Source organism: Gracilinanus agilis, chromosome 3, assembly GCF_016433145.1.
Source record: "Gracilinanus agilis isolate LMUSP501 chromosome 3, AgileGrace, whole genome shotgun sequence".
In the NCBI taxonomy this organism is placed as follows: Eukaryota; Metazoa; Chordata; class Mammalia; order Didelphimorphia; family Didelphidae; genus Gracilinanus; species Gracilinanus agilis.
Window position 1 is genome coordinate 607,023,601 of NC_058132.1, and position 14,229 is coordinate 607,037,829.

The 14,229-nt window shown below is 33.5% G+C and overlaps 1 protein-coding gene across 1 annotated transcript in view; it reads right to left on the bottom strand.

The window, feature by feature from the left end:
- ERBB4 (erb-b2 receptor tyrosine kinase 4) overlaps positions 1-14,229 on the bottom strand; it is a 1,378,308-nt gene that overhangs the window by 37,221 nt on the left and 1,326,858 nt on the right. The window contains exons 23-25 of the mRNA XM_044670735.1: positions 11,242-11,388; positions 8,944-9,041; positions 7,185-7,355 (exon numbers count right to left, since the gene is read on the bottom strand). Of these exons, the coding sequence (XP_044526670.1) occupies positions 7,185-7,355; positions 8,944-9,041; positions 11,242-11,388 (416 nt within the window). The remainder of the gene's footprint in view (positions 1-7,184; positions 7,356-8,943; positions 9,042-11,241; positions 11,389-14,229) is intronic.

Below are 14,229 nucleotides of genomic sequence, written 5' to 3' on the forward strand. Positions count from 1 at the left end.
ATTGCTATTTCTGGGAGTAAGCAAACCATCACAGGATTTTAGGGTGACAATAACCTCAGATCACCTGGTTTCCTCCTTATAGATAAGAGATATCTACGTTGAGAGAAGTAATGAAATTTGACAAAGATTATCACCAGTTATTTTTAGAACTGGAACTAGAACTCAGACCACGCAAGGTCAATGCTCTCTCTTTCTCTTTTGCCAGTTAGTCAATAAGGACCAAGAAATATTTATATTTAATATGTCAGTAACTGTGCTAGATGCTATTCCACCGGAGTCTAAAGTGTGTTGGGATAATATGACTACAACTTAAATTTTTTCTTATAACTTAAAAAGTTAATTATTAAAGTAAAATGATGGAATTTCATAGGATAATAGAATTGGGACTTTAGAACTAGAAAGGATTTTAAAGTCTAGGCACCAAATATGGATTAAGCTCCTGCTACATAGCAGGCACTATGCTAAGTAATGGAGTTATAAATACAGGCAAAACAAAACAGTATTGTCCTGGATGCTATTAATTCCCTCTTCTCCTCAACAGACTCTCCTTTCTTCTCGCTTTCCTGGTTCTCTCCCTTAAATCTTCCTTGCTGTACTATGTTCCAGGTCATGCAAATTAACTATTAGTTTATGGCAAAGCTCTATCTTGGGTCTTCTCTTCTTATTCCATACTATCTTATTTGGTTATCTATTTTGTCAGTTGCTATGGATTCAATTAGCATCTCTATGAAAATGATTCTCAGCTCAATATATCCAATGTATTATCTCTCCTGAAATCTAGTCTTACATTATCATCTCTCTAGTGGGTATCGTGAAATGGATGTCATATAAAGATCTCTAACTTGATGTGTTGAAAAGAGAAATCATTATCCTCAGGTAGAATTCGTTGTCCTACAGTTTAATTTGATAACTTTTTTTCCTATTCAATAAATTTCAATGAGTCCTGTTACAGATAAAAATCTTCTTTTTGGACTTAAAAACCCTTCAAACCTGGTTCCTTCAGACATTTCTAAATTTTTAACTCCCTTTCACATACTCTAAAATCCAACCAAATTAGCCAATTTGCTATTTCTCAAATGAGACATACCAACCCCCAGTTCCAAATTCTATTACTTACTATCCTCCCTGCTTGGATTTCTCTCCACCTTCACTTCCTCAATTCCCTTGTTTCCATCAAGACTCAACATAAATCTCACTTTCTATAGGAGACTCTATCACTTTCCAAACACCTATCTCTAGCTAGTGCCTTTATTCTAAGTTTACCTTTCATTTGTACTGTATTTATCTTGTAGATACACAGTTATTTGCATGTTGTTTTCACCATTAGGACACAAACTTTTTGAAGACAGAGACTCCTTTTGCATTTTTTTTCATTTCAACAGTGTTTAATACAGTTTTTGGCACAGAATCAATACAAGCATTTGCTTGTTGACTAACTGATTACTTCACTAGTTATTTACCTTTCCATTTAATGGGAACATAAAAAAAGAGAGATGTGGATATGATAGGTGGTATGAAAATCAAATAAGTCAATCATGATCTTCCTTAACCTCTTCATATATGCAGATATAGGCAAGTTTGAGAATGTATATGCATACTTAAACTGATATACATTATATACACAGAGACAGCTAGTTAGGTGGCACCCTAGTGCGTAGAGTGCTCAATCTAAAGCCAGGAAAAATCCTCTTTCTGAGTTCAAATCTGTCCTGGGCAAGTCACTTAACTTTCATCTATAAAATGAGCTATAGTGGGAAATTGTAAACCATTAACCTCTTTGCCAAGAAAACCCTAAATGGGATCATGAAGAGTCTGACATGACTGAAAAACAACTGAACAACATGCACAATATGTTTGTGTATGTGTTCATATGTGCATATAAAAATCTTTCTTCCCTTAATGCAGGGCTATCCATTATCTTTATCCTTCTGTCCTTCATTAGTCCACATAATTGAAAGTTGGTTGATAAGCATTGACTGCATTAGAGCATATGTTCTTTCACTACTCATCTTCACAAATGCCACAAAGATCCTACAGCTATTAAAAGTGTGTCTTGCTCTATAAAACAATACTGAAGTCTTTACATTAAATTAAAATTTTAATATCATTGGAGCTAAAGTACCATAAGCCATGTCAATTTATTGACAGTCTCGCTCGGTGTGAGTGAATTTGCTATTAATATTCATTTTACTAAACAAATATAAATCCAGGTGATTCAAAGGGAAAAGGCTGACTGATTAAGTCAAATGAATATGGATACACACATATGTACATACACACGTACATATATATCCATGTATGCATATATAAACACATGCTATAAATTTAAGTGTGAATCTATCATTTAAATCTATTTTCTTAAAATGAACAAATATATTTAAATTAAGTACAGAGGGTATACAAAAATTGTTTTAGGGACTCTTTTAAGAACGATATGTAAAGTAATATATTTGCTAAAGAGCATACATTAGAAAATTCATTCTAAACAAAATGATACACCTTTAAAAAACTGAATTAGCTTTTGTAAAAATTGACCACCAGTTATCAGTTGCCTTTTTGAAAAATCAAGACAATTATAATTATTTTAGGTGAATGTCAATACTAATTTTGTAGCCTCATTCCTTTGGATGTTTTATTTGTATGCTATTAGCACTACAGAGAATACTGGAATAGCAATCATATGATATAATGTAATTTACAATAATAATCTGCAGTACACCATAATCTGTAGTCAATGGAAATGACCTGCTTACAAAGTGGTAATTGTATAAGCACATCTATCAGTGATAATGGCTAATGCATTTGACAAGAGTATGCAGTGATATATGGCAGGATGAAGGTGAAGGGAAGCAGAAGAAAAAATGGAAATAAAATTTGGGGTTCATCATATAAGAACACTCTATCAAAAGAGACATAGGTAATTTTCCCACACTACCTAAACCAAATTATACTAAATATCCAAATGGGGGAGAAGGATTATTTAGTGACTACTGGGGAATATATCTTAGCTTTATAGGAAGGAAAATATTCCAGCACTGTGAAATATTGGAATAAGGAATGTTTTCAAAAAAAGAACTAGTAGAAGTTACAACATGAGTGATACAAATTTAGCTTAGAAAACAATTCAAGAAGATAAAATATAGCTCTCAATAAGGTGATTAAACTATCTTTTATATTCCTATGAATTGGTAGACATTTAAGCAAAATCCCTTTTCTAAAGGCCTGACAGAAATAAAGCAAGATCTAAAACTCCCTTCAGTTGAATAAGTATTCAGAATAAGAAATGATGGCTGCAACCCAAATAAGTCTTCCTATGTGATTCCAACTTTGACTCATTGTTTCCATCTAGTTAATCCAAAATTTCATTTAAAATACTATACTGAGAAGTAAATTAAACTAAATGAAGAATGAGGATTTAAGAGATCATAATAACAACTTTTTTAAAAAGAAAAACTAAAAGTCCTAATCCTAGAAAACTACATTTTAAAATGTCATTATTTCAATAGAAATATTTAATTTGCTACTCAGATTCCAAATGTAATGGCCATGAGATCCATCAGCTGCCAGGGAATATTAATATTTTGAGTACCCTGGGAAGAAACTTACCAATCACATTTTTCTTCTTCTTCCTATTCCTTGAATAAGATATAGTTATATCTCTCAATTGTTTGTCTTCTTAGATATATCAAATATTTTAGGTTTTATTTTTTTAAGGGGAGGGAACTAGGACTCAAATAGGATGAAACCTTTGAAAACACTTATCTATCTATTCAATTATGTTTAACTGATTTCATTTTCTAAATTTTTTCTGTTTTTTCCACAATATACATCTACTGAATTATGAGTGAAGTGTTAAAATGTTAAGATGAAAAATGTTAAAATGATTTAAAAAAATGAAATTTCTGGGTATCCATATTTATTACTACTAAATAATTCAATTCCAAATGAATAAACATTTTAATTTTATGATATTAAGGAAATTTAATGATGTTTTGAAAGAGAGATTAGAGTTCATTTTTATAATTATGTAAGGTCAGGGAACCTTGTCCATATTGCAGTTCTCTTTGACCCCCTCTTCTTTTTTCTGCCTTAACCTAGCACCTTTTAACAAAGACTCTGACTGAAGGTTCTGAGATTCTAAGCTTTCCTCTAATGAAGGCTCACTTAAGGATTACGGCCAAGGATCTTCTTAGATCATAATATGACTTATAGAAACTATCTTAGTATTCTTTATTCATTTCAGCCACTGAAGTGAGTGAATCTATCTTACCATTGTTCAATGTACTTCAGAGATATAAGCTTATTTATTTAGTGCAATCTACAGATCACTTCATGTTTTAAATAATAATCACTTTCAGTGGAGATATATTGGAAATTATTAAAAAGCATGTACCAGAAAGATAGAAAAAAGTGCAGTCTCAAAAAATTTCTTTTGAGAGGTACTTAGTCTTTAGCCTTCTAAAAAATTCTTTTCAACCTAACCAGGCTTCCTCTTCTTACTTAGTATCACTCATTCCTATTGAAACCCTTTTTGGGAAGCTATTCTGAACTCATTGTATCTTGAATCTTCCCAGCTAGAAAATTTCTAGCAAGGTCTCCATTTTCCTTTTCCTCCTCTCTCCCTAACCCCAAGGCAAAGCCTTTCTTTTCTTTTTTCTTTTTTTTAAATTCAACAAACATTTATTAAGGAACAAGGGGTACATAGACAAAATTTAAAACCTTCCCTGTCTTCATTCTATTGGGAGTGGGGAGAGATAGGTCCAGGCAGCTAAAAGGCAGGACTATGACTAAAATGTGAGCTTCTTTTCTCAAAAATAAAACTCTTGGTCCTTTGCAGCTTCCCTGGGTATCTTGACCCTTATATTGACTTTATGTATGGAGGGAAGATGAACTCAGGAGATCCAGAAGGTTTAGTATAATGATATGCCAACTCTGGGAAAAGCCTTTTCAGAAGATTCTAGCCAATTCCCTTTCTCCTGACCTGGTTTGAAATGGCTTCTAGTAACATCCCTTTTTGTATAGTCCATGTTTTCCATTCTTCATTTTGATTTGGGATATCATTCTAGCCTCCAGTGCATAGTGTTAACATGTCACCCAAGTTTTAGAAGTGTGGATTCAGAACATATTTGGAAGTGGTACCTACAGTCCCAATTTGGAGAAAGGATGCTACCCCTTTGGTGTTGCGAAATTAACTTCCCCTCACCCCCAGTCTCCCAGGATTTCCATTAAGTAAGCCAAAAAGGCTTAGAAGGTGGGACAACTTTTGCTTTAAGTATTGACTGGCCCTTTCAGCTCTTTTGACAAAGCCAATTTGAAACCTAGCCATGAGTCTTCAAAGCTATTGCTCTATACTTTTTTGATAAGTCCTAAAGAGTTAGGCAGGTCAAAGAAAGTCAGGAAGCCTAAAAAGAAATGAAATATACTTGATCTTTATCTTCCATTTCATTCTTACCAGAAACTAATAAAAGAATGTTGGACGTATTAACTACTAGCAATTATCAGTGGTATTTTAGAACTAAGTGATAAAGGTATAGGAAAAGGAGGTGGGAGGGCAAAGTTACGGAGAAAAAAGAGACAATGGGAAATAAATATAGGTGGGATGATTGGAAACTTGCAAGATAACTCTCTGCACATCAATGGAAAAGAAACTAGTGCCTTCTCTGAAAGATTTCACACAAGCACTTACTGCCATTCTGAAAAAAGACAAAGTACTTTATCTGAGGGAATGAGAAGGAAGTCAAAAGCCTACTCTGCTTTCTGAACAAGGAAAGTTGTTTGTCACAGAGACAGAATTGTTACACTCAATAAAATGTGGCAGGATCTTTGTGACACAATTTCATATCATCCAGTATAACCTTTCTTTGGGGGAATAAAGGGACAAAATAGTCATCTGAAAACAGGAAATATGTTTATGTTCAATATATGGATTCAACTGATGATGGGATATTTAATAGAATGTTGGCTACTTGTAATGGTAGTCAAAGGAGAGAAACAATTAACATATTAAAAAAATTCCCTGATGCTTTATTCCTAACTTAAAAGCACTCTGTGGAAAAGATTAAGTAGTTCTTAAAAAGAATGATTATTTCAGCTTACATAATTATGTATTCTCAAATATTCTTAAACTATCCCTTGATAAGAAAAATCCATGACTTTTTGATCCCCGGGATTCCAGAACAATGACAATCTCTTTCTGTCTCTATACGCCTTCTATACCTCTACATCCATTTCTCTATCCATCTCTACCCATGTCTATCTCTGTCTCTGCCTCTCTTTGTCTCTCTTCTTTCCCACTTTTTTGAGACTATCTCCTCCTATCTTGTTAGGCCGGAATAGCAATGGTTACTCATACACAAGCCATCTCACTGTGGATTAAAATGGAAGCTTTGACTTGCTTCTTTTCTCTTTAGGGCTAATTTTGCCTTCTTGATGCAACCTGATTAAGGTTGTACCAGACTCAGCATATAAATAAAGAACCTTGTGTTGATCTCTGATCTGATCAACACAGGTCCAGAATCCCAAGTTCAAGAAATCTTGAGAGCCTCAGCCTCTGACATCAGGAATTACTGTTTTGTGCCACCATTTCTAGATCATAATCTCTTTTAAAAAAAATAATAAAAAAAACGAGGGGGGGGGACATCTGAGTAGCTCAGTGGATTGAGAGCCAGGTCTAGAGACGGGAGATCCTATGTTCAGACACTTCCTAGCTGTGTGACCCTGGGCAAGTCACTTAACCCCCATTGCCTAGCCCTTACCACTCTTTTGCCTTGGAGTCAATACACAGTATTGACTTCAAGATGGAAGGTAAGGGTTTAAAAAAAAAAGAAAACATTTTCTGGGAAGATTTTCTTTAGGTATTTTAGCCACATACTATTCTAATAGTTTGGATATTTTTATAAAAGTCTATCTTCCTAGGCCTTTTTCTAACCATTTCTTCAGAATTAAGTTTTCTCTTTCATTCAAAATCTAGACAAGAATATGTCCTCCTGAACTATGAGCCTGGCTATATAACAAAGCCTTACCTTTTATCCTATTTTCTTTTGATCTAGAATTTGTGCTGACCTCTCTTAATATCTTCATGTATTACATGATGAAAATTCACAGCTATATTCAATTATGATACATCATTTTCCAAATATGACTGTGCATTTAGAAATTGTTGTTGTTTGGTCATTGCTTCTTACCCTATTAGAGTCAATTCTTGCTCTGGAAGTATAGATAGGTGGTGGAATGTTGAAGGCTTGAGGAACTAGGTATTCCTCAGCATCCATCATATCTTCCAAGTCCTCCTCATCCAGGAGATTCTGAAAGAACTTGCTATCGTTTGGACTAGGAAGCTTCATACGATCATCACCCTAAATATATTACCCAGGAGACAAAAAAGTGAAATACAATTTTAATTGTTTCCTTTCATTTTGAACATCTGAGTTTTTGCCCATATCTATAAAGTACAAAAATGGTTCATTGGAAAATGTATTCATTCTCTTAATAAACATATCTCAAGTATCTATTGTGTTCAAAACATAGGGAAAGGTGGTATGAGTGTTCATTTTTTAAAAATCCCTTCTGATTGGAAGATCAGGGGAGGTTCTCAGAAGGAATTGCTATAAACTCTAGGTCTTAAAAAACTGATAGGAAAATACTTTAAAGACCTTTAAGGGCATCAATTTACCAAATGTTTTCAACATGATAAAATATAATATATATAAATAATTTTCTGACCAATTGGTATTAGGAAATGTTTCCTAAAAATAATAATTTCTGGAGCAGTGAGGTGGCTCAATGGATTGAGAGCCAGTCCTGGAGATGGGAGGTCCTAGATTCAAATCTGACATCAGATTCTTCTAAGCTGTGTGAACCTGGGCAAGTAATTTAATCTCAATTGCAAAGCCCTTACTGGTTTCCTTCTTTGGAACCAATAGTTAGTATTGATTTTAATTCAAAACAAGTCTTTAAAAATAACAATTTCTGATTCAGCATCCCAGTTTATGAAACTGTATGCTTCTTAATACCTGAACATTTTTAAGACTTTTCTCTTCTTCTTTACCTTCTTTTGTCTATCACATGAATCTTAATAAACAAATATTTTCTTATTGGTGTGTTTACTTTCTGAGAAAGAGCCATAATCATATTTTAAGTTAACTAATCTTATGAAATAAAAATAAATCTTATAAGGTTAAAAATTAAAAATAATATAATATTAAAATTTGAAAGTGCCAAAATTATTAAATTTAGAATTTCCAAAATAGTCATGAAAAGAAGAAAAAGAAATGAAGTCACTCCACCCTAAAAATATGAATAAGATTCCTCTAATTTAGAATTCCCTCATCAACATTTTGGAGTTTAATAAATATGCCATATATATTTATAGCTCTTTCCTATCTATTATATTTATCCATTTATATATACATATATCCAATTCATTTTATCTCATCTAAATTATTTCCATGCTAGTCAAGAAAAGGAAAAGGGGAAAAGAGGAGGGAAAATCTAAGATTTTCACTCCTGGAAATCATACTAGAATGTATTGAATATTTTCAATTATTTTCTTCAAAGGAAATTCCTCTCCTGTGCTTCTAAAGTTTTTAAAATAAAAGATAGTATATGACTTAGAGATAAGGACACTGCTTAGAAGATTAGGCTGAGGATATGGATAATTTGTGAATATGGCAAATCATAATCATCTTGTTTGAATAACAGAAGCAGTTAAAAATTAAGGTGACATTCTTATAAGTGATACAAATCACTCTGTAGAGGAGATTCTCTCCCATAAGCATCCAATTCTCTAGTTAAAACTGGATGAAAACCTGGCTGAAGAGGGATGTTTACATGATAGAATTTTTTTTTCATATTTCATATTAGGTTCAAGGGTTGTTGAGGTAACTTCATAAAGAAATGTATTATGACATTCAAACCAAAAGGTCTTCTCTTAAATCTGCTCACCTGAATGACTAGGTATCGTTGAGGGTCACGGGCCATTCTAGAAAATTCAGCAGCCAGTTCTTTGAATTTAGGTCTGCTGTCAGCATCAATCATCCAACCTAGAAGTACACAGAGAGGAGAGATGAGAAAGCAGTCAATGGATAAATGACTTCCTAATAAAAGGAAATTTCAGCATCCTAGGGACTCTGATAGCTAAAGGGTAAACACTTTTCATGTTTCCAGTAAACAAACCTAAGAGCTACCTTCATGAAAAAAAAAGAGTCAACTGGGGTAAAATAAACCATTTGAACTCATTATTTGACCTGTGCTAACTATAATATACACTGAAAATTATACAAGATAAAAGCCACCTTGTCTCTGGCCATTTTTATCTCCTTTGTCCCACTACTGAAAATTTTGTTTAAACTTTCCTTGCATATATAGCCCTGACATAAGTTGAGAATCATTAGAATGACATGGCATCTCAATATCTTGATTTTTTATTCATTTTTAGGGCAGTTTTGCATCCTTGGTAGGATGCAGTGAGAATACAAAGAAGAAGTTGGGATCTGACTCCTTATTTGGAGTTTAGGAAGTGAAGAGGGAGGAACAGTATTTTGTTAGCATTAAAAAATATGGAAAGGGTAAGAAGTGCAAGAAAAATATTGCTTCTATTTCTTTTTGTCCCCTTGCAGGAATAGCAAATGTAAAGTGATCAGTACTTTATGTTCTGCAAGGGCCATTAGCTTATCTTAGTGCTAGCCTTTCTAGCACAAAGATCAAATCAGCCATTTTCAAGGTATATATTATTATTATTTGACTGGAAGTCTAGATAAAGTGGTTTTTATCTCCCCAGGCTCTATTTGGCTGATGAGATGGCCAGAGTAAAAGCATCATCACACCACCACCACCCCAGCCAATAGTCCTCTTTTTGTGACTTACAAGTCCTTAACTGCAGGGGCAGGAGTATACATTAGGTAAAAAATTTAACCGATTTCAGCATCATTTGGTCACCATCTCCCAATGCATCTTTTCATATTAAGGAAGCAATTTACAATTTATGTCACCTTTCTTTCTTGTTTTTTTCTTTCTCTTTACCAGTCTTACCTGGATTTTGATGGAGGAATTTAGTATTTGATTCAGTAATGCTTACTTCTTCATTTCTGAGTTAGCTCACTTTTTGCTCCTCTTCTGGGAAGTCTTTGTGGGCCACTTAATGAACCATTAATGTCACTTATATTTTTCTTCCTCTGTCAGGATCTCAAAAGGTCTTTCCTCATCTCTGTCTCTGTGGCTTTAGGTGTACACATATGCAAAACTGATCATTGTAATTTCAAAGCTGATAAGTTACTGAGATTTTCTGGGACTTCCACTTACTATTTGAACTAGAGGCAGTTCACTTTAAAACAGGGGATCAGTTTCTCCCTGGTTGAATATTGAGTAAATAGAAATATGCTTTGTAGTAAAGGGCATGTTGACCTGCACTGGAAAACAAATTCTTTAGTTCTCCCTCCCTGTCAGACTGTATCACACATGTCATGAATATAAATCTAGGCATAACTGGGCCCAAAGTCTCTTATTAATAAGATGCTTATTCACCTTCACCAGTTTGTTTCTTTGCTAGCTTCATATAAATCAAAAAGGGGAAAGACCCAGATCATACAAGAGAGAGGGCTGTATGTTAATCTCACTTAAATTAAGTGAAAAACACATGAGACTTTCCTAATTCTATTTAAATTAGAAGTCTGGGCCTTGAAAACAGATTTACAATGTGTACTTTAAAGGGAGAAGACAAGGAAAGGGAGAAAGAGGGCAGAGCTATGGAACGTCCAGTCATAAACAAATGCCCAATTTGAATAAAAGTAAACATTCATAACCTTTTTGTTTTCACAAGGGTCAACCACCCAAATCCTCTTCATTATGAAAACTGTGAAGCATATTTTCACTTAATTCCATTTTCATTTAATACCGTGTTCAAAGTTTATTCTTTCAAATATGCAAGGCATTTATTTAGAGTCAGTTTTTTTTTCTTACAAAGGAACTATCCATGTAATCAGGTCTAATTGTATTTTCTTGTGGTATTCAAGTTACTGTCATAGAAATGACAAAAATACTGAGAACAGTTAAAATCTTATCATTTTGCCTCTACAGCATGGAAGTAGAGTGTCATTAGTAATTAATAATAAGGGTGGGGGGAAAAGCTAAGTCAGACCTTTATGGATAAATCCATATTCTCCAAAATCCAAAATTCATACATTTTAAGTATATTTCTGTACTAAAAAGAATTGAATTTATGTTAAGAGAATTTTGCAATCTTACATTTGACCATAACCATATAAACATCGATGGTGCAGATAGGAGGCTGGGGCAGGCGTTCCCCTTTCTCTAATAAATCTGGAATTTCTCTTGTTGGAATTCCATCATAGGGCTTTCCTCCAAAGGTCATTAGTTCCCAAATTGTGACCCCTAAAATAAAAGAGATCAAATTTTTACTTAAATATAGATCACTTTAATTTGAACAATACAACAGGCCAATACCAGAATATTTTGCTCACTGTGTAAGCAGTATTTGCCATCATGTTTTATCTTAAGAGCTCAAAGTGCTAATATAAGTACCATTTCATTGCTTCTCACAAGGTCTCTGTGAAGCAAACTAAGTAAAGTATATTATTTACAGTTTTATGGGAGAGGATGTGAAGCATAAGAACTTACATAAATTATTTTATCTAAATTAAGTAAAGGAGTAAAGGACGAGCTTGGAGAGTAGCTTTGGAAATTGTGGTATGAATTAGAGACAATGAAAGGCAAGGGGTTTAGAATGGAAGGATTAATGAAAGGTTTCGTCATCAGACCTGGAATGAGTGATCATGAAGATAGTAAAGTGGCATGTGATGATTAAGTCAAAGCTGTAGGATCATAGACTTAAATGTGGAAAGAATATTAGGTTATCTACTCAATTAGACAACAAACATTTATTGTGTTCAACTGTATTAGGCAGTGTGCTAACTGGCAAAGAAAGATCCAAAAATAATGTGAAAGTTTGTGCTCTCAAAGAAGCTAAATTTTATTGAGAAGGGACACATTGCATATATGGATATATACCAAAAGAGTTATTTAGTTAAAAAAATTATTAAACACTACTAAGTACTCGGCACTATGCTAAAAACTGGCATACAAAGAAAAGTAAATATAGTTTCTTCCTCCATAAAGCTTGGATTCTAAAGGTAGAGAAACATGAAAATAGCTGGACATACTTGAAAAGAAAAGGTAGAAGGTAATCTCAGAAGGTAAGGCACTAGCTATTGGCAGGATTGGAAAAGACCTTTTATAGAATGTGGGACCTGGGCCAGAAAAACTAAAATGCATTGATGTGGAGGGAGAACATTATAAATAAAGAGATCATAATTACAAAGTCATAGAAACAAGAGGCAGAATGTCATGTGTGAGAAATAGCAAGTAAAGCACTTTGTCTGAATTATAATTATGTGGAATTAGAAAAGAATAAGAAAGACATAAAGCTAGGTTCTGAAAGCAAAAAATTTAGGGACCTTCTAAACCTTTTACAAATTCATAGATGATTTCTGGCACTTGCTATGATGTCAAGTATTTGGCAATCTGAATGGGGTTTGCTCTCTTTATCATGAAGTTCATTCTACTATGTGGTCTCCCATCCCACAAAAGACAATTTGGTAGTCTCCATGTAGTTTCCATTAGGATAAATAATTCTAAAACAGGACTCTGCTCCTCTATTACCTAACTTAATATTTAATCAAAATATCTTAGTTTTTCCCAATTACATGTAAAAATAATCCTTAACATTTGTTTTCTAATATTTTGCATTCTAAATCTCTTCCTCCTGTCTCCCTGAGAAGGTAAAATTTTATTTTTTGAGTTCATGTTTAGCTATTTACAGAAAGCCTGAAGATGCCTTTAGAAGATTTCGTCATAATTTCTAATGTACATATTTATGCATCATTAATTGGAGGATTTATAATATTACCACCCAGAGTATTACCATTATTTGCAAATAATGGGAGTACTGCTATAACTTAATAAATAGTCTTTATCAGTTGCTTGGCCAAGCATTTTAGGCCCTAGCTTTTTAAACTTTGTTGGGTTGGTCCTTTTACTACACTGATACAATCTCATTGAAGCCATATGCGAAGTCTAGGGGATTGACTTAATGAGGATTTCCTAAGTTTGCACACTCCTGGTGTATATATAGACTTGGAGAACTCGCAATTATTTTCCCACTATGAAGAGGTGCTGAAGGACTTTAGTTAAAGAATTGCATATATTATAAAGTTAAGTTGGAAAAAAGAAACATATTGCACACTAAAAGTCAATTAAAGGCCAAAGATAGAAATGGAAACTATGATTAAGGGTTAAAAATTGAGGGACTGGAAGGAAATTAAAACATCTCTTTGAAAGAGGGAAAGCATAGGCTATGTAAATGTCAGCTCATGTTTACATAATACATTTAAGCTTATAGCTTCAATATATAATATCTCATTTGATTATCACAACATCATTTTGAGTAAGAGAGCATAGGCATTACTATTTCCATTTTGCTGATGAGGAAATTGAGTTTTAGAGAGATGAAATGACTTTCATATAATTATTAAGAGGAAGAGGACAAATTTGAATCATGTAGCCTAGATTTGGGGAAAGCAGATTTCAAAAGGTTCAGATGAAAGGTAGGTAGGATCCCATGGAGCAAAATCCTTCGGGGGAAGTTTGCTGAGGAGGATTATGAAAAATATTCAGAAGTGAAATCTGAAAACACAAAGAGAAAAGTTCTGATGGGGAGAAAAAAAAGGGGATTTATCTTAAACCACTAAATATGGATGCCCTGCTAACTCAACAATACACACACTATAAATACATCTATATATAGACATAATTTATATTATATATGTAGTTTATATATAAATATAGAATAGAAAAAACAAGGTAGGTGGTAAGAGATGAGCATGTAAATGTGGCATGTTCCTGTAGAAGGAATGTAAGTAATGATAAAGCTTAGAGGGAGCTAAATGTATTTAGGAAAGCTAAAGACTACAAAAGTTGTTTTTTAAAGCTATATTTGAAAGAAAGGAAGGATCAAAGATAGGACCTTTGCTTGTGATGGATAGGATGATAAGTGATAACTCTGGGAAGGCACAACTGTTCTACTCTTATTTGTTTCTCTTTGCTCTGCAAAGGAGAATGACCTTTACACTAAACATGACAGAAAAGAAAAGACTAACTGAGGGTTGATAACCATGATAAGTAAGGCAATAGTAAGAAAGCACCTAGCTGCCCTTA